At 44.1% G+C, this 21,848-nt stretch overlaps 1 protein-coding gene across 3 annotated transcripts in view; it reads left to right on the top strand.

The window, feature by feature from the left end:
• The window catches only part of EPB41L4B (erythrocyte membrane protein band 4.1 like 4B), a 170,332-nt gene that overhangs the window by 134,633 nt on the left and 13,851 nt on the right, over positions 1-21,848 (top strand). The window contains exons 19-23 of one of the 3 annotated variants that reach the window (XM_049784518.1): positions 608-675; positions 4,640-4,738; positions 11,700-11,880; positions 16,447-16,524; positions 20,760-20,876. In XM_049784518.1, the coding sequence (XP_049640475.1) occupies positions 608-675; positions 4,640-4,738; positions 11,700-11,880; positions 16,447-16,524; positions 20,760-20,876 (543 nt within the window). Of the gene's footprint in view, positions 1-607; positions 676-4,639; positions 4,739-11,690; positions 11,881-16,446; positions 16,525-20,759; positions 20,877-21,848 lie in introns of all 3 variants that reach the window. The other 2 variants (XM_049784508.1, XM_049784525.1) reach the window with 2 other exon arrangements.

Genomic DNA, 21,848 nt, shown 5'->3' with positions numbered 1-21,848 from the left:
TTCTACTGTGACGAGCATGAGGGCTGCAGGCGGATGCATCCCCCACTGACCTCTGGCATGCATCCAATTGGCCTGCATGGTGCGGTGGGTGTCCCTTCCTCTGCCATCAGGATCTGTGATACTTGCCAGAAGGAGGACAAAAATCCGATTACATAATTCCTCCCAGGCTTTGACATTGAAGAGAAAGGACAGGTTCTGAATTCCTTTGTAAATTGCAAGTGCTCTGTGAGCACAGTGTTGGTGATTATCTTCAATCTAAAATTTGAGGTGGGGGATTAAACTATGGGATTAGTTTTTCCCACATCACCCTTTTCTATTCAAGTGTGAGCTGGCACATAGCAGGTGCTCAGTAAAAGAATGAATGCCAGAATGATTGCACTTCAGTGATTAAGTATTAATCCCCAAGATGGGGAATAATGACTCAAGGAAACTTTATCGTTCATTTATATAAACACCAGAGAAACTTTATAATTGATGGAGTACATGATGAACTGCCTCTTTGATGATCCACCTTCAGATTTCTCTAATCCTTTGTAGGAAAGTAGAAAACATTTTTGCATGCCAAGATATTCAGTTTTGACAAAACCTGCCTATTTTTTTTTAACAGGTTGGAAAGGAGGAATCAACGTTTATAAATATCAATAAGAAATCCAGTCTTCAGGATGCTAATGTAAGGTCTGTTGCTTCTTGTTTGAATGGGGAAACAATACTCTGTATCTTCAACATTCTCATTCTCCTTGAAACATTCCTCATGAAGGCATTTGCTAATGAAATCAGAAGAGAAAGAGAGAAAAAAAAATAACACTGAATATGTGAGCTTTGGAAGAGAGGTTGGCTTCAACTTCCTTAAAGCCTCTGCTTGTTCTCACTTTTTCTGTTCTGTTGCCGAGCTAACAAGGAAATCATTTCTATTTGCTTCTCAATCACAGAGCTCTGACCTTCCGTCTTTTACCAATTCAATGTGACACTTAGGGTGGGTGAGAAGTCATAGAAGGCGCTCTGCTACTGTTCCAGATCATCTTCTTAACTTGGCCTATTATTGTGACCCTTTCAATGAGTTTCCAGACAGCAGCAGACCCAGCCATCACTACCCAAACCATCAAAAAAAAAACCCTAAAAAAAAAAAAACCCTTCCTCTTCTAATGTTACAGAGCAGAAGTTCTTCTCTTCTCAGCCCATGTTAGTAACACTTGTAGCCATGGAAGCCCCTTGATGGTCTCCTTCAACAAAGTTCTTTAAGGCTAACCCAAAGACAGCTGCATTCATCATTTGTCAAAAATACAAACTGGTAGGGCTGGAGAGAAAGTACAGCAGTAAGGCTTACATCCCATATGGTCTCTGGCATCCCATAATAGTCCCCTTAGCACTGCCAGGAGTGATTCCTGAAGGCAGAGCCAAGAATAACCCCTTAGGGGGGGGGGAGAATAATCCCTGAGTACCACTAGGTGTACAAACAAAACAAAAACAAACAAATAAAATACAGACTGGAGGCCAAAGAGATAGTTTATAACTTCACATACCTTGTATGTGACCAACCTCAGTTTGATTCTCCAGACTGCATGGTCCCCTGAGTAACTGTAAAAGTGGCTGTTTGAGCACCATCTAAAATCCCCCACACAAAAAATATTAAAATAGTTGGTGATGGGTATTCCCCTGATTCAATGTTAATATGTACCTAAAGTACTACTGTGAAAGATATGTAAGCCATTATGGAAAATATTGTGTTTTTAATCAGAAACTTTCTTTGACTTACATGTATTATTATATCAATTATATTATATTATGTTATGTCACTATGTTAGTTTACCTCATTATGTTAATCAATTTTGTCTCTTGAATAAATTCTTACAATAAAAAAAGAATTAACCACCAAAAAAAAATAGGGACCTAAACAATAGCACAGATTAATTAACAATAGCTAAAATTAATTAACTAATTAAAATACTATGAACTGATGGATCTTATTCCAAATCATTTTAATCCTTGGGGGAGATAGGAGGCAAATAAAATAGAAATAAGAATTTCAACAAGCCTTCCTGATGATCCAGGAAGCTCTGCCTCAGATTATTCTTATACTGGATGTTAAAAATAAAGCAAACATTTCTCTATGTTACCTTATAGCTCATAATCTGTGTTCTTTATATTAATTAACCTTCCTCCAGAGACACAGACACACTTGCTTTCTGAGATTTACAAAACCCTAATTCATTTCCACCCCCTGCCACTACCACCCGCTTTCAGTCCAGAACTGACTCAGAATTCCTTGGCCTTGGGCATCTCTCACCTTCCTCCTTCATCTAATGGGTTATCAAATTCTGCCAAATTGTTTTTGTTTTTGTTTGGTTTTTGGCTTTTGGGTCACACACACCCGGCAGCACTCAGGAGTTATTCCTGGCTATACACTCAGAAATCCCTCCTGGCAATTTTGGGGGACCATATGGGATGCCAGGATTTGAACCACTGTCCTTCTGCATGCAAGGCAAACGCCTTATCTCCATGCTATCTCTCCGGCCCGCATGGTTTTCTTGTTATATTCTACTTCCATCCTCTTCTCTAAAAGTCCTGGTTCAGCTGGGACTCTCACCATCTCTCTTTTACTGCCTCCGCATAAACTTAGAACAAGGTCTCTCATGACTACTACTTTCCCTAGTGGTAATTCCCTGGACTTCCTCCTGGTTTCTCACCTGTCCACATGTCCAGCACCTTGTTTGGGGCCTGCTTTCCCACCTTGGAAATCTTCCCTTCATCTGATTCTGTGTAAATTTTTCCCTGAGGCTTTTCAGATACCAGTCATTCCATTCAACAACTTTGTGCACTTTACCACAAATTAAGAATTCTTTCTGGGCCCAGAGAGATAGCACAGCGGCGTTTGCCTTGCAAGCAGCCGATCCAAGACCAAAGGTGGTTGGTTCGAATCCCGGTGTCCCATATGGTCCCCCGTGCCTGCCAGGAGCTATTTCTGAGCAGACAGCCAGGAGTAACCCCTGAGCACCGCTGGGTGTGGCCCAAAAACCAAAAAAAAAAAAAAAAGAATTCTTTCTGGGACTTTTCAGTTATCTCTGGCCTACCAGCTTGAGGAAATCAGAAGCTTGAGGGAGTTGACTGAAATTCTTTATTTGCTCCTTCAAATATTATTCAATAAACACCTCAGGTTTTGACCACATACCTCTGACCTTGTGAGGCTATAAATAAAAGAGAAAATGGGAGACTAGAAATGTTTATTCATTTATCAGATGTTTCTTGTTCAAGTCCTCTAGCAGGATTTTTTGTTTTGTTTTGTTTTACTACTGGCTCTGCTCAAAGGACTGTACGAGGGACTTAGGGTCGAACTCTGGTCAGCAGCATGTAAGGCACTGTATTATCACTCTGACATACCTCTGCCATTTATGATGTCCTTTGGTCCTATAAAATAATTTCTGATTTTTTTTCTTTTGTGTGTGCGATACCAGGAATTAAACCCAGAGCCTTACACATGCAAGGCAGATATGCTTGGCTGAATTACTACCTTGCCCCAAATATGTAATTTTCTTCTTTTTCTGGGGGGGGGTCACACCTGGCAGTGCTCAGGGGTTACTCCTCACTCTATGCTCAGAAATTGCTCCTGGCAGGCTCAGGGGACCATAGGGGGTGCCGGGATTCAAACCATCGACCTTCTGCATGCAAGGCAAACGCCCTACCTTCATGCTATCTCTCTGACCCCCAAATATGTATTTTCAAATTGAAAGTAAGAGTGCTTCCTACCAAAAGTCATGAAAACTGTTTGTAATCACTGCTGTGAAGGGTCGAAGCAGTAGTACAATAGGTATTACAAAAATTAAAAAATAAAGTTACTGTTGTGAACAAGGATTCTGCTTCATGGTAGAGCAAATAGTTCACATATAAAAGGCCCTGGAGTCCATTTTTGTAACAAAAAAACAAATTAAAAAATGAGCAGCACAAAACAGTGTGCTGTTTTTACTGGATTTATTCATTTTCTGGCATATTATCTTGAAAAAATATAAGCAGGAACTTAATTTTTTTAATTATCTTGGTCTAGATAATTAAAACGTTTCAGTGCCAACCTTTAAGATCTTCAATGCTGCTTCTTTTACTTTAAATACTCCGTGTTTCTCTTTTCTATTCTTTTCTTTTCTTTTATTCCAAAATCTATAAACTGGGCAAGAGCGATAGCATAGCGGGTAGGGCATTTGCCTTGCATGCAGCCGACCCAGGTTCAGTCCTCGACATCCCATATAGTCCCCTGAGCTCTGCCAGGTGAGGCTCAAAAACAAAAATCAAACAGACAAAAATCTATAAACTGTCTATTTTACTGTTAACTACCAAATGACTGGGGGTGAGTCTTTCAAACTTTTTCCTCATTCATGAACAAACTCTACTATTTGGGAAGTTTGGCAAGAAAGCTGTCTATCAATCCCAATTATATTCCATTTCTCTGCTATATTTTTCCATATAATTTGTTTTTGTGTCTTAAGATTTTCTGTAGTATATTTGAAAATTATATTTAATAAAGTAGGGTGAAGAAATAAAAGTGTATCATGACTATTAATATAAATTAACAAAGAAAGATGTCCTTGTGCCAAAAATAAGACCATAATATTTGTGTATGTTTGTATTCTTCTGTGTTTTGGCCTGTCTCTAGGAGTCCCATTCCTATACATGTGGAAACAGCCCAACCAGCAGTGGAAAAGCCAGAAATCAAGCCTCCCCGAGTGAGGAAGTTAACAAGACAGTACAGTTTGTGAGTTCTGTATTGCACATGTTTTAATGATGACAACAAAAATGACGTTAATTATTTGTTATCTGTGCCCTTTTGTTATTCCCCAAAAGTCATCTCCCAATTAAGAGTTTCTCTCCAGTCAAAGTCAAAGCAGTACCAGATCTTTCTTCCTTAAAACATGATATAGTAGGCATTAGTACTTTGCTGATGGCTATGCATAAGCTACAGATCTTGGTGGCTTGGAATATTACACATTTATTAGCTCAGAGTCTGAGGATTGAGAATCCAGACAGGTATCATGTGTCAGAAACTCACACAGGCTGCATTCAAGAGATTGTCCAAGGCTGTGGTCTCTCATCTGAGGCTTCATTCATGTGGTTGGTATCAGGATCCAGTTCCTCTAGGGCTGTAGAACTGACAGCCTCAGTTCCTTGCTAGAAGTTTGGCCAAGGATTGTTCTCTGGTTCCAGGCTTTGCTCCAGCTTTCATTATCAGTGAACACACACAAGGAGAGCCAGAGAACATGAACAAGGCAAGGCCCTGGTCTTTTGTAATTGAATCACAGAAATGACATCTGGGCTTTTCTCCCTTTTCTGTTCTGTAAAACAAATCACTGGGGCCACCCCATTCTGAAGGGGAGGGGATCACAAGAGGCATAATTACAAGGAAGGAGGGACCATGGGGAATCATATCAGGAGGTGCCTCCCTGGTGTCTTTCTGAATAGCCTGGTGCCTCCCTGGTATCTTTCTGAATAGCCTGTTCTGTCAGCAAAGCCAGAACAAATTACCAAGCGATAGTCCTAAGTGTCCTGGAATTACCAGGGCTTATCCAGTTCTGTTCAGCCAGACGGACATTTCCTGAAACTACTGGGTACACAGGACTGTTGTAGGCACCACAAAGAACAGAATGATGTGACAATTCTCATCTGAGGATGCATAGTTTATTATTGGGGAAGACAAGATGGCTCATAATTATAGTCCAAAAACAAGTCAAGTAAACCCTGTAAGAAGGATGACGAGTAGTTAAGATAGTCTTTTTAATACTGACACTGGCACTGCAATTTATGTTAATTAAGCCACATCCAAGTGTAAACCACCAGTGATATACACTGGCTTCAACATGTTCATTACAGTAGCTACCCCCACATTTGGGACTTGATGGTGGCACCAGGTACCTCGTATATGAATTATCACAGAGTCATGTACATCCAACAGAATGTGTTAAAGAGGTTCTGTTAAAGCTGTAGCTGATTTGTAGCTATGAATTCCAGGGGAAATTACTCAGTGATATTTTCTGTTTGTTCACCTGTTAAATGGGTGTCAATTAGACTTACCTCTAAGGACTTTATGGGAGCTAACATGAGATGATATGGGTAAAGCCACAAGAGTTCTTTCTCTCCCTGGGCGGGAGCAATAGCACAGAGATTAGAGTGCTAGCCTTGCAAGCAGTACACTTCGGTTCAATCTCTGGCATCCCATATCATCCCCAGAGGCCACCAGAGTGATTCCTGAGCAATGCTGGGTGTGCCCCCTCCCCGAAAAAAAAAAAAAAGTCCTGCCTCTAGGATAAATTGGTTTTCTTTCCTTTCTTCTCAAGTCCCTAAGCCCTTTTGAGAAAAGGTCAAGTATAAGGCTTGCCCAAATTGAGACTCCTAAGGCAGGGGCTATAATTCCAGATATGATTTTTAAACAGCTATCTCAGGCCTGGCACTTTGATAAGAGAACAGGTTTTGTTTTAGGAACAGACATATCCCACCTCACTACTCTTATAAAAACTTCTGGAAACTATAGCATCCACATTTCCAAGAAAGGCCAAAATGATTAAGACTTCAATAATCAGATATCTTTATAAACTCAAAGAGACACAGTAAGCCATGAAAAACTTCTGAAAATAAAGCGAGAAGGCTCATTTTTTCTTTTAAAATTTGAAACTCAAAATGTCTTTATCACCCTTTGAGCTATGGTATAATCTTGAAAATATGGCTAACCCCTGACCTGGAAGGAAAGAATTTTTACTCAACTCACCAAAACATCCCTATGAAAGAAATGCTTTCTAAGTTTTCATTTTACAGGTGTGGGTTTCTTATGCTGTCCCAAAGTATTCTGCTTCAAAAATCAGAGTAGCATCATGGACCCCATGTACAGTTAACAGCAAATTTAATTAAAGGGATTTTCCTAGTGTTTTTGATTTGTTTAATTTTTGGTGTGGCAGCAGGTGAGAGGAATGGGGGCCTCCCCAGTGGTACTTGGGAAACCTGAAGGTCTCACTAACAGTTCTAGGCCAACTTGGTTCAATGCAAGGGCATAATGATACCATATCACTTACAACTCATGTGCCAAAGATTATTCCACTATCTTGGTGGTGCTCAGGGACCTCCAGGATTACCTGGTGCTGCTTGTGGGACTATGTCTTACCAGGTATCAAACCTGGGTTGGACCACATGCTTTGCTTGTATACTTTTATATTATCTGATAGCCCCATGGATTTTTCTAGTTTTGTGTTGGTCCCATAAAGACTTCTTGAACTATTGACATTAGTCTCCCTTTATGTATCTTTTCATTCCTAGATATTGACAGAGTTAATCAACATAGTCAAGAAATATTATGGTAGGGTGTTTGCCTTGCACGCAGTCAACCCTGCACAGACCCAGGTTCAATCCCTGGCATCCCATATGGTCCCCTGAGCCTGCCATCAGCGATTTCTGAGTGCAGAGCCAAGAGTAAGCCCTGAGCACTGCTGGGTGTGCCCCCCCAATAAAAAACCCAAAAAATTATGAGGGGAAATACACATATATGCTATCTTTAAAAAATATTCTTCTGCATGATTATTTTTGAGATGCAGGGTTGTTTTTGCACACAGAGACCTTTCTTTGGGCTCTGAGAGTGTTTCTAGTGCTTTGGTGGAATTATGTGTGTTTGGGTTGTAGGGTACTCCACTAGGAGAATCCCACGGTTCAAGTGCTCTGAACAAGCTTTCAAGTGGCTGCTTTAAAAAATAAAAACAGAAATATCCACATGGTCTTTTCTGGAAATAGGACACAGGGTGTGCTGTGTGCTGATCAAAGAGAGAGGCAGAGCTGCCAGATGTGTTGGTTCATAGGGATGCCAGCTGATACGTTTAGAAAATGACCAACTTCATTTCCTTAATTTCCCCCCAGAAATACATCTGTTTAAACATGGGGTAAAGGTCTAAAAAGATACAAGAAAGACAGAAAAGCCCAAAAGGAAACCAGTCTCTTAGAATCACACCACTAAAGATAAATCCCACATTGCCATCTGTTAATACTATACACATTTCTTTGTGTATCTGTATTGTTAGAAAAGAAATCATTTCATACATGAAAGATGGTTCAGTGACATTAGGGCTTGCATGAAAAGCATGAGGTTATGAGTTCAATATCCCCAGTGCCACCTCCACATATAGAGGTCATCCCGTTGGCCCTGCTGTTAAAGATCCCAAGGAAACAGCCCCCAATCAATGACTTAGGAAACACCAGTGACAAGTATGAGGTCCTGACCTTAAATCCTGGTTCCCTGGGACCGGAGAGATAGCACAATGGCATTTGCCTTGCAAACAGCCGACCCAGGACCTAAGGTGGTTAGTTGAAATCCCTGTGACCCATATGGTCCCCTGTGCCTGCCAGGAGCTATTTCTGAACAGATAGCCAGGAGTAACCCCTGAGCACCACTGGGTGTGGCCCAAAAACAGAAAAAAACAAAAACGAAAAACAAAAAGAACCTGGTGCCCTTAGTGTAAGGACCAGAGAGATAGTATACAGTTAAGCACTTATATGCAACTGACCCAGGTTATCTTTCCAGTCCCATATATGGTCCCCTAAATGCCACTACAAGTGATCCTTCAGCACAGAGCCAGGAATATGCCCTGAGCACTACTGAGGCTTCAGTCCCCCAAAAGACCCCTCTTAAGGCTGTAATGTCACTTTTTAATGAGGCCAAAAGAAATTTTAACCTTATTCTTCCACCTAATTAGCTGTGTGACCTCAAGTAAGTAATTTAATAGCCACTGAATATTATTTTCTTCTCTAAATGTGGAGTTCATGTTCCAGGGTTGTTGAGAAAATCAAACATGAAATTGATCTGACTTACTCATCACTGTGGCTCTAAATTTGTGGTGTCTTATTAATTTTGCTACTTATATAGTCAAACTTCACTCAGACCCTTATTATTCCTAAATCCTTTTTTGAGATATTCTTTTCAGAGTAATCTAAAATCCCACAGGGGCCTCTTCTTTGGCTCAGGGCTAGTAATTTCCCTGGAGGCCACAGTCTTGGGGAGGGATACTGCATGGGCCACAATGGTGCCCACCAGTCATGGATCTTTAAGGATTTTAGGACCAGCTCTTCAACTCAGTCCTAAACTTTTAAAATAACCCTTGTGCCCACATGGTTCCAGAAATTCCACATGGAAGGGGTGTGTGGGAAGTGGGGTGGGGGGAATGTGTGAGGGTTTTCCCAAGACCACCTTCTGGTTTGCTGATTCTGACTCACAGATTTGGGAAAAGCTATGATAGTCCTGGTCATAGAGTATTCTGGTAAGAGGCAAAAGGAAAAGGCACAGACATGATACAAGGACTGGACTACATGCTTTGCATGTAGAGCTTGAGTTTCAATTTCCAATACCACATGGTTCTCTAAGAATTACCAAGTATAGTGTCTTCCCTACCCTTACCCCCCCCCCCAAAAAAAAAGCAAAAACCATGCACAACCTGACAGTGTCCTTCCTCTCCTAAAAAACCTGTAGGCTTCAATTCATTTTTTTTTAATACAAAGTGTTTACATGTGCAAAATGTTACCAACCAGGGAAACACCTGCCTGAACCTGGGAGCCCAGGGTTCATCATATCAACCTGGGCCACTCAAATGGCTGTCAGTAGCTACTCAGTCTCCAGGCCCTCAAACAAGTATGACATGGGCCAAAGCCCTAGGCATTCACCATCAATTGCACTGGTGGCATCGACTATCTGGCATGGTCCAGGGTCACAGATCTACAAAAGCTCTCTTAATAGGCAGGATATTTCAGGACCCAAAGGTTTCTTAAGAAGCAGGCCCTGGACCTTGGTTCCTTGACATGTGCAGGGTTTGAGCAACCTACAGATGCGGGATTATCCCTGACTTACCCTTTCATGGCACATGCAAACAAGATGATTGATATTAGGAGATAGTAGTTTAATTAAGTTAATTAGGTTGATACTATATTGATCAAAACTTGTTTTAGTTTCCTTAAGCTTTAGAAAACACTGGAGTAAGAATAGGGAATTGATGGTACTGTTCCCATCTGTTTTAGAAATTCTAGATTAGAAGTACCTTAACTCTTAGCATTCCTTTTAGGAAGTCAACCCTTTCCTACAAATCTGAGGTCTGGGACAAGCAGAGAATGCCCCCAAACATACACCATTTCTCCCTTCTCCCTAGTGGTGATTTCCCATTTTTTGTACCTTTCTACCTGACTTATCTTATCTCATCAGAGATAAGGCCAAAACCCTTTGATCCCAAAAAATGGGCCTAATCCTTCCCCTACAATCCCAACTTAATTGTTGCTTTCAAACCCCAAAGAAACCAAAAGAGGCCCAAATTCCTTTCACTCCAAGCAATGACTTCCCAAGAGTTGCGTTTACCTCTTAAGGGATGTCAAATAAAATGATATCACTTGGCTTGACAATTCTGCAAAAAGTTCAAAATAGAACAATCAATGCAACTCAGCAAATGGTGGAATTCCTATCCAAAAGAATTGAATGTGGGAACATAAATGCTATCTGTTCATTCACATTCTCAATAGCCAGCAATATTCGCAGTAGCCAAGTACCCATAAACTGATAAATGGGTAAAATATAGTTTTCCATATAAAGGAACACTTCGCAACCATAAAAAGAAATAAAAGTTTGGCATATCCATTAAGGTGGATAAAAACATTATTGTTAAGTAAAATAAGGTAAAAAACATATAGTGAATGGTTCCACTTATATGAGATGCTGGACATTATACTCCCAAAATATATAAGCACAGCCTATAAACTAGTATTGCTTTAATTAAAAATGCATTGAAAATTTATATGCTCAGAAATTGCTCCTGGCAGGCTCAGGGGACCATATGGGACACTGGGATTCGAACCACCGTCCTTCTGCATGCAAAGCAAATGCCCTACCTCTATGCTATCTCTCTGGCCCCCAAAATAACATTTCTTAATAAGGAAGATTGGATGTGTCAGAACCTGGTAGTGGAGCTCCAGATGTTGAGCTTAAGTAGACTTTGCACTTATGTGGATTTGGGTGTTGAGAAAACTTTGAGGGTGCACAACTATTTGGGGAGAGTAGAGTACTGGGCTGGAGATATAACTGTGGAAATAGTCAAATTCACCCAGAGAAAGAATAAATTTTATTAAGATCTGGGGAGATGGGGCCGGAGAGATAGCATGGAGGTAAGGCGTTTGCCTCTCATGCAGAAAGTCTGTGGTTCAAATCCCGGCATCCCTTAAGGTACCCTGAGCCTGCCAGGAGCGATTTCTGAGCCTAGAGTCCAGAGTAACCCCTTAGCACTGCCGGGTGTGACCCAAAAACAAACAAACAAACAAACAAAAAAAGAGCTGGGGGCTGGGGGGAGAGGGGAGTGGCCAATAGCCAGTGGGTATGAATCAATGAAACTATAAAAAAATTAGTCATACATACTGGTTATGGTTGGTTACAATGCATTATAATTATTGAATGATATGGAATCTGGCATGTACAAAAGGATGAAATTATAACTATGGTGTATATTTTTACATATGATATTTTTAACACCTTGACAAGTGACAGAAAAACTCAGCCCCAGTTTTGCCTTGACAAAAACTTCAATGAGTCAAAGATCTGGTAGAGTTCTGTTTGGGGACACCCCAGTCCCTACCTGGCCTTCCCATTCTTCCTTTGGTCTCCACAGTCTGTTTCTTATTGTAATGAGCAGAGCTTCATGTGCTTTTAGTAACCGCAGTGATGAAGACGACCTCCCTCCAGACCTGGCCGAAGCAGTTGGAGTACCAACCACTACCACTACCATCACCACCACCGCTGCCACCACCCCAGTCTCAGCTCCACTGGCATCCCCCCAGGGCCACCGGGTCAGCTCACCTCAGAACTCAGAAGGCAAGAGCCAGCTGTCCCCAGGGGTCAAGGTATGGAACAAAGCCTGGAGGAGAGACTGCATGGAAACCCTATGAGATATTGTCATGCACATCGTAGCTTGCAGAACCAACTCTGTGCACTTGTCAAACTATAGCAACCTCCAAGACATGTTTGTTGTGGTTGTTGTCATTATATAATCTTTCCCTGAAAGATGACTATTTGTGGGATATTATAGGAAAGATAATCATGTATCCTGTGCTTTAGAATAAAGCTTTTAAGATTGATCTGAGGCAGAGAGACTGATTAAGGATGGCAGTTTTGATTTTGGAATAGCTTTCCAACCTGCTCTTTCACTGTAAAGAAAGAAAGTGACAGGGCTGGGAGATAGTACATTAGTTAAAGCACTTACCTTGTATTCAGCTGACCCTCTTTCAATTCCACATATGTTTCCATGAGCACCACTTGGTATGGCCTATACTTCTCTCCCCCAGAAAAAGGTGAGAAAGAAAGAAGTTTCCCTCCCCACCCAATGGAAAATTTGTTTGAGGGCCACACCCAGAAGAACATGGGGATCACACCTAATGGGGATCTAGAGACCTTCTGGGATACCAGAGATCAAACCTGGGACTGGAAAATGTGGAAGAGTAAAATCCCAAGTTTCCCTTCTTGTTCATTATGTTGAATAGTCTGTTAAATTTTAAAAGTTAGAAATAAACTGTAGATGGGGACCAGAGAGATAGGTCAATGGGTAGAGCATTTGCTTTTGCATGCAGCTGACATGCTGTACCTCATAAGGTCCCCCAAGCAATGCCAGTAGTGATTCCTGAGTGCAGAACCAAGAGTAAGCCCTTAGCACTGCTGTGCATGTCTCCGCGCCCCCCCCCCCAAATAAGAAGATAAAATTGATCACTTGTTTGAAATTTCAGGATTTGACATAGATGTTCAAGGTGCCATGACAGAGACTTGCACACGATGCTTGCTTTTCTTTTTTCTCTTTTTTTCTTTTGGTTTTGGACCACAGAGCCATACTCAGGGCTTTCTCCTGACTCTGCTCAGGATTCACTCCTGGTAATGCTGGGAGAACTGTACACAATGATGGGGATTGGACCAGGGTTGGTGACATATCAGGCACTATCTCTCAGGCCATGTTTTCTAGCTTTTCTTTGACCACCCTCACATGGTCACTTTTTAGCTGCAGGAGCTACATGCTTTCTGAGGAGCTGTCACATACCCCACTGAAGAATGGTGGGGGATGGGGGGACCAAGATCTAAAGGTAGGACCTTGAGACTCAAGCAGCTGCTCCTGGCTCCTTTGAGACACACAAAACCTTTACCCCCACAGGACTGGTTTTCATGAGCCTCATTTTCCTCCTAAATAATGGAAGTAGAGTTGGAGAGAGAGGACAGGGTAGTAAGGCACTTACTTGTATGCTTTTGACCTGGTTAATCCCTAGTATCCCATAGAATCAGGAGTAGCCTCCCTCCAAGAACTGTCAAGCGTAGCCCAAAGCCCCCACTTCAAAAATAATATAAAACAGTAGCATCTAGATAGGGGCTCCCACTGCCCTCACCTTTTTTTTTTAACAACCATAGAACATAAATCATCTTGTTCTGCCTCATATTTCTATGTCTTCCTACAAACTGAGGGGAAAAAAAGGTGGATGGGACCCAGAGGCCAAGCGGTCTCAGTAGCATTGAGTGGAAATACAAAATGGTCAAACCTAAATACTCAAACCATAGTTAACAACAATAGAATCAAGAGACCCAAACTACAACAAGCCATACACAAAATGGACCTGTTATACTAGCAGTCCAGGGGGCTGAGGGGGGGAGGTCTAGGATGCATGCTGGGAACAGGGGCAGAGGAAGGTCAACATTGGTGGTGGGAATCACCCTAATTCACTATATGACTAATGTCACTATATGCCTGAAATACAACTGTGAAAGCTGTGCAAGACTTGTAATTCACATTGATCTCAATAAAAATTATAAAAAAAATATAAGATAGGGGGCCAGGAGAGAGAGCATGGAGGAAAGGCATTTGCCTTGCATGCAGAAGGTCGGTGATTGGAATTCCAGACTCCCATATGGTCCCCCAAGCCTGCCAGGAGTGACTTCTGAGCATAAAGCCAGGAGTAACCTCTGAGTGCCACCGTATGTGACCCAAAAACAAAAACAAAACAAAAGAAACAAACAAAAAAATATATAAGATAGGAATAAGCTCCAGCTCTTCCGCCCAGTCCATGGGTAGCGGGTTCCTTGGGGGCTGAAACCTGAGTCCGCTGAGGTCTGAGGTTACTGCTTCACTGCTGATATCCATTTCTAGAGGCCTCGACACCAGCACATCCAGGCCACGTGAAGCCTGAGCCCTATTCATCTTTCTCCAGATCCCTTCCTGAGTGGCTGCAGGAAACCCTCAGCAAGTGCCTGGCTGGACCCCTCCGTGGGTCTGGTCTTTTCCGAGGCTCCAGCTTCCCTTCGAGTAACTCTTGGTGCTGGAGTCAGTCCTGCTCGGCTGTGTGGGGAGATCCTGGCCCAATACTATGCCATGTGTGACACAGGACATCAACCCGCATCAGGGTGACAGCCAGACTGAAATACAAATACACTCATATGCAGATACACCCATGCAGTCTTCACATATACACACATAAAATACACACATGTTTACATATACCCACATGCATGCACTCAGAGACATAGATACACACATACAAACATGCATACATGCTCATGTATACACACATACACACAAATACATATTTACACATATATTCACAGTACACTCAGAGAATATAGACACATACATACTCACTTACACACGGACACACATATACACACCTAGGGCCCACAGATCCCACAGATGCCAGAGCAAAGGCTTCCTGGGGGGGAAGGCAAGCAGCACCCCACCTGAGGCCTCAGGGCTCCCTCTAGTGGCCATTCAGCCGCTCAGGCCCTGTGTCAGTGGATAACACAAAGATTCCGTGCTTGTCTCTAGGACAAGACAAATAGTTTACCCACAAAGAACCTGATATCAGGAGCCTTATAAATAGTACAGGAATTGGCATGCGTTGGACTCTGGCATCACATATGCTTCCCTGAGCTCAGAGCCAGGAGTGATCCCTAAGCATAGCCAGATGTGGCCCTCCCCTCCCTGTTTTCAGAGGGGCCTCCTTTCCCAGTTAAGATCATCTTCTTTGGGGGCTCTTAGAAGGCCCATGAATCACTCATTATGGTCTCTCAACAGAAGACTCTGTGTGTGTGTGTTTGTGTGTGTGTGTGTGTCTATGTTTCTGAATGCATATACCACCAGTAATTTTTTTTTAAGCTGACCAAAACTTTAATCCTTCTATCAATATCTCCTAGTGACCAGTCAGGGTTGTCTCTAGAAGGAGATAAGCCCACTCAAGGCCATGAATTAGATTATATAGGGAGCAGATATAGAGGGTTTATAGCGTGTTGATGATCTTTAAAATGATTGACTGTTGTCTAGGGGTACCTTTGTACTGTATGGTATGGTATGGCCAGATCGCTTGGGGCGGTGTGAAAGGAAATAGGCTTAAGGAAACCTAGCATGTGGCTTATACCATATGGCTCTTACAAAATGGCATCCCTCCTTGTTCAGATCCTAAGAGAAACCTGACATTTAAAAAATGATGTCTTTCCTTGTTCACAACCTAGTGCCCCACATTCCCTCCTCTTCTTATGGTTCTGAGTCAAATCCTGGACTCTCCTTGAAATTTCTTGTCCCCATCCCTGCTTATGGGCATATACTGGGACCTTAACACAAGCATTTTAACTGCAGCTATGTGTGCCTAAATAAAGTATATTCCACTAGTGAGTTTTATACACGAGTTGGATTCAATGCCAGGACTCAAGGATGCTTTGCTGCCTAGGGCCTGTGGATATCTGGACCATCCCAGCAGGACTTAGGGTCCTCCAGAGCCATAACGAGCCATGCTTGGGACCATGTGATACCAGCTGAACACAGGTTTAATGCCCACTAGGCATGTGCCTAATCATTGTACTGTCTTCCTGGTCTCAAAAGCATCTTTGTGCTAATGATTTTAACAAACTTGAGATCTGAACTGTCTGGATCCCACATGGAGTGTTTGTTTTCCATTTATCAAAAAGACTATTGATGCTGAGGTATTCCTGCCCCATCTAGTCCCCTCAAGGAGTACTCAAGTACTCAAGGAGTACTTGTCTTAAGACAAATTCTTTGTAGCATTTTTTGGCATTGTTTTGTTTTGGGTCCACACCTGGAAGTGCTCAGGGGTTACTCCTGGCTCAGTGCTCAGAAATGACTCCTGACAGGCTCAAGGGAACATATGCCAGGGATTGAACCCATGCAAGGATCAGCCACATACAAGACAAACGCTCTGCCCACTGTGCTATCACTCTGGCCCCCAGCAACAGTTTTTCAAAAAGGGAACCCACGAAGATTTCCAGGAGAAATGGAGAGCTCCACCTAAATAAATACATAAATGCTGGAAGGTGGGGAAATCAGAATATCCTGGGTTAGGAAAGGAGAGAGGGATGGAACTGGGATGCTCTGTTGCAGCATAGCTCTGGGTCATGTCACCTATAACCCCTGTGTTTGTCTGCCTTCACAGAGCCCCTCTGACCAAGGAGGTGCCTTTACCTTGGAGCCCGGCGATCTCCTGATGGATTTCACGGAAGCTACTCCTCTGGTAAAACTCCCATTTTCTAACTCCAGATACCCACAGGCCTGAGAGACAGCTCAGCAGTGGGATCTATAGACCGAGATGGGCCTCCTCCTCTCAGTATACTTGTAACCCAGCGGCCAAGGGGCGTGTGTTCTCCTATATGCAGACCTCTGAGCTCCCTCTACTACTCTCCTGGAGGGAGACACTGGTCCCTTTCCTTAGCAGGCATCTACAGGGCCTTACCCCTTCTTGCTGCTGCTCTTTGGGTGCTGGGGCCTCCTTGGTGCTTGAGTCTCGGCTTCTTCCTGCCTGGGCTGCACCCACATTACCCTTCCATGGGATGCATTTTATTGTATAGCTTTCTACCATGGTCTTTGGCCTGTAATCTGCACCACAGGCCACAGCCTGACTTTCAGGCCCCTCCTGCTTCCCACCGTCCTCCATCCTTTGCATCCCCTAAGAGACCCCCTCACCAGTGAGAGTTCCTTTAGGCTACAGCGCTAAGGAGTCAGACAATATGCAGGCCAGATGTGCTCCCACCTCTGCTCTCCTGAACAGCCTTGGATGGCCATTGCCCCACCATTGGTCAAATAAGTTGGCATTAAACTCTGTCCTAAGAGTGGGAAGACAGTGAAGAGAAACATATGGAGAACAGCAGAGAGAGGGACAGAAAGAAATCAAGCAGAATAAGTCCCAAAGTTTAGACTATAAAACATCCATATGAGTAAGGAATTATTCATATTATTAGATGACACCAACTTTGTTATATGTAATACCCTGTGTTAGATAGCATAAATCATTGCCCACAGATTTTGAATCAAAATGTGATCCAAGTCAAAACACATCCTAAAAGCTTCCTTTGCACCAGGCCTTGGGCACAGCTGAGGAATGGATGGACAGAGCAAGGTTAGAAGAATATCAGGGGACTCACCCCAGAGGTCAGTGAAGTTCTGGGTGAAGCCTGTGAGCCACGAACTGGAGGAACATACAATTTGAAGAGGGGACATGTGAGGCAAATCCTATCCAGGCTTTAGGGAGGCCCCATTCCTGCATGCCCTGACACAAGGCTCACTCTCTGCATTGCACAGTGTGACCAGCTTGGATGAAAGCTGACAGTGAGCAACTCTCTGCTCCATGGACCATCCCAGTTCTTCACTTCTCAACTTCAAGTAAACTTCACTAGTTATTTTGAAGGCCAGGAAATCACACCCAGTGCTGCTTGGTGACTATGTCTGGTTCAGTCCTCAGGTGACACACGTCATTGCTGAGTTCGTGGTGAATCCCTCTTCTCCGGATGAAACCCACTTCTCTGACTTGTATGCACCTGAGGCAAAAGTTCAGGAGGAGGGCACCATCCTGGTCACTATTGCCTTTCCCCTTAACCATTTCAGAATCACCTGGGCACCAGAGGGGCATAGAGAAGCACCCAGGCAGCCATCTCTCCCTGGGTCTGATTCCCTCTTCCCTCGCATGAGTGGGAGTCCTCAGTGTTGGGGTGACTGAGGGCTTCGTACTTGTGTCTCCAAGGACAGCTGAGGACCTGAACTAATGAGACTCTTAATGCTGTATTTATTGCTTGGTGTCTCAGGAGAGTGTTGAGAGGACAGAAGGGTAGGAGGGGTACAGATATTCTGGCCTCCTTCTACAAATCCCCACAAAGCACTTTATTTATTTGGTGGGGGGGTCACAACTGGCAGCACTCAGGGGTTACTCTTGGCTCTATGCTCAGAAATTGCTCCTGGCAGGCTCAGGGGACCATATAGGGTGCCAGGATTCGAACCATCAACCTTCTGCATGAAAAGCAAACACCTTACCTCCATGCTATCTCTCCGACCCCCCCCCCCACAAAGCACTTTAGGAGTAGCTTTTACCTTTACAACTCCTGGCCCATGTGACCGAGTCAAAGGGGTGGAACAGTTTTCCAAGCAGCCGGGTTCTAACCAGCAAGAACAAACCGCTGGCCTAGTCTGAACAGGCCTCTTTGAGAAGATGAAGCAACCCCACAGGTGCTCCCATATTCTCTTTATGCTACTGTGTCCCTCTCACATCCCTCCCATCCATCCACGACCAACCTGGGTTTGATACTTGGCATCTCACCAGAAGTGATTTCTGTGTGCAGAGCCAAGAATAACCCCTACCATCGCTGGGTGGTGCACACACACACACACACACACACTCTTCTAAAAGAAATGTACACACACCTAAAAGAAACATCCCCTAGCCTCTCTAATGCACATGTCCCCCAGATTATTTCTCCTCAATCTCCCCCATTTCATTCTGGAACTCAGGCGAGCCTTGTAGAGCCTGCTATGGATCCTTCCCAGACCTTGAAGCCCATTCAAGATGGAAGATGTAGTGAAGATGTAGCAAGCAGGGAAGGGAGGCACACCCCATCTCCCTGGGGTCTGAAGAGAGCCTGAGAAGAGGCATTCTGGCACCAATGTGTGTTAAAAGGGGGCGTCATTGGAAGGCAGTTCCACTTCCCATAGTGACCCTTAATACTCATTCCCCACTCCTGCACTGCAGCTTACTGTCCTTGCCAGGTGACTCTGGTCACTCTCACCCCTGCCTTCTATGTTCCTTGGCTTTGCAATCACTGTTTTCTGAGGGAGAAAAAACTCCATTTTATGGGCACACCCTACTGCCATTCTGCTCTGGGGCCACCCTACCAAGGGTCTCAAGTCCTTTCCTTACTTAATCCCTGGTACCCTCTGCACATTCCTCCTAGTGGATACCTGTTTCCCTTTCCTTCTGCGGGGAGGGCATCCCATGTTGTCTCCCAAGAAGTGTCTGGAGTAATGCTGGAGTGCAAAGTCAGGAGTAACCCCTGATCATCAATGTATGTGACCCAAAAAGGAGAGGAGGGGAAAAAGAGAGAGAGAGAGAGAGAGAGACAGAGAGAGAGACAGAGAGAGAGACAGAGAGAGAGAGACAGAGACAGAGACAGAGAGACAGAGAGAGACAGAGATAAAGAGAGGGAGAGGAAGGGAGTTAGTTTGGAGCAGAGAGATGGCAGCAGGCTGGTAAAACATAGCTAATTTGAACTCATATATTTCTGAAAGATGGATTTAGAAATAGAAATCACTGGAGTGGGGTTGGAGTGTCTAGAACCTTGGCCTTAGGCTTTGCAATTTTGAAAATGCTGTGTCTGAATTTGCATGGTGAAATTAAGCCCTTGAGAAGGCCATTGTGAGATAGTGGTTGTCAAAACCCCTTGGATAGTGTCCCAGACTTCACAATCATAAAGAAGATGGATATCAACTTGGAGAGGGAAGAGAGCCTGCAATTTTCTAGATCATTTTTCAGTGAAACCTACCCAGAGGCTCTGCTTTTTATTCATTGGGGTAAGATGATGCCAACTCATGAAGGGGACCCTCTGGAACTCAAGCATGTGTTTACTGTCTGCAGTGAATCACCCCTCTCTAAAACTCAGACTAACCCTGTCGGTGGCCCCATCACTAACATCAGAACATTCTCTCTCTGCCATCCTCATCATCACACTTACCAGCCATTAGCCCCTGCCTGATGCATGGCACTATTGAGGGCTGTGATGGGCAACTGGCATTTTTTGCCCAATGCTGAGTATCTTCCAGCCAGTCCGGGACATAACCCAGTGCCAGTGCAAGACTCCAAGGCCTGGGCCATGAAGGTTGGGGAAGGGAACAGGGCTGGTGTTTTCAGCACATGGACATCATAGAGCCTTGGCAGATTAAACCCTAACCTTGTGTTCTAAAAGGTCTTTCCTGAAGTGCTCTGTAGCACCGCTGCTCATGCTACACCTGGATGTAGGTTCTGTTTTAGCAGTGGGCAGGAGGAAATGAGGCATGGAAGGCTAGCACTCCTCATACTGCCCCTGTAGCTGTCATTCATGCACGTCATGGCTCTCTTCTGGCTTGGCCTGGACCCACGCTTCTCGCCCCTCAAAGCACGCCAGACCTGTGCAGTTGGAAAGGGAGTCCCCTACCTGCCAGCCCAGGAGTGGTTTTCTCCAGGTTTCTCCCAAAAGCCTTGAATCAGATTGTGGAGAGAGAACCAAGAGGAGTGAAGGCCAAGAGTAGAGGGAGGTGGGAGAGACTTTGTTTCTTGGTCTGGATCTGGGTGTAGACTGTGGGTGAGGTTGACCTGAGAGCAGCCCGGTGTTTACAGATCTGTCTTGCACTGTGCTATCTTTCTTTCCTTTCCCTCCCTTATCTCCTCTTCCTCCTCCCCTTTTCTCACCACCTCCTCCTCCTTCCCTTCTCTCCTCTCCTCGTGAGCAGGCAGAGCCCGCCAGCGCCCCCTACTGTGCCCACTCTCGCTGTTCTCCTCCACTCTCTCTCCCCATGAAGGAAGAGACCACTGGAGTTTGCATGCACCCTCCAATCAAAACGAGGCTGGTAGGTATCTGGCAGGGAGAGGCCAGGAGAGGTGAGGCGGGCAGGAGTCACCTGGTGGCTGCCCCCACCCCCGGGGATGTACACACTTAGACCTCCGAGGAGCAGACAGGTGGGCTCCACACAAAAAGATGCAGCGTTGGAGACCAGCTGGCCCTGGGACATGGGGCTATTGACCTGCCCCAACATCTCTAGGTCTCCAGGAACACTTGAGACTAGGAACACTTTCTAGACCAGGAAGTGTTGTGTGCCTGGAGTTCAAACCTGCACAGGCAATTTTTTTTTTTCCAGAGAGAAAAATTCTTCGTTGCATTTCTGTTTAAAAACAGACTTTCAAAACCGTGTCTTTTCCTGTGGCTCAAGAGAGCCCTTTGAATATTTGAACAATGGGAAAGGAATCACCCCTCACCCAACATTGTAGTATGTTTTTTTTTCAGTTGTGCATGGTCCCTACTCATATGCATTCACATTTGTTCTGAATCCTCAGTGTCTTCACAGGCTCCATGGCCTCTCCTGATTTTCTCTTCTCTGTGATGTGTTCTTTTAATTCCATTCACTGTTGTGTTCCATCAAGTGCCCCCCAAGTCTCCCCACCCACATTCTTGACTGCAGGACCCATGCTTTGTTTCTGGTTTGGCACTCTCCTAGGGGAGACAGAAATGGCTTTCATGTCAGAGTGTTTGTGTTCTTAGGCTTAACCCTGCTGGGTTCAGTATTTTGATCTGGGCATTTGCTCCCTTGCTAATGTGATTATCCACATCAGGACCCTAAGGAGGAGCATATGTGCTAACCCCCATGGAGTCCCAGAGGGCCCCGATAAATAATTTATCCTCTTTGAATTCTCTGAAGCTACCAGCTTGCCCTTTTCTGAAATAGTGATCCGAAACCCCTTTCTCCTTCTACCTCTATATGTGTCTGTCTTGACGTGACTTCTCCTTTGGTGAGGTGGACTCAGAGCCCTATGTTGGACCATTA

Source organism: Suncus etruscus, chromosome 1 (assembly GCF_024139225.1).
Source record: "Suncus etruscus isolate mSunEtr1 chromosome 1, mSunEtr1.pri.cur, whole genome shotgun sequence".
Taxonomy (NCBI): Eukaryota; Metazoa; Chordata; class Mammalia; order Eulipotyphla; family Soricidae; genus Suncus; species Suncus etruscus.
Note: the sequence above shows the minus strand (reverse complement) of the source record. Positions and strands in the feature narration are given on the sequence as shown.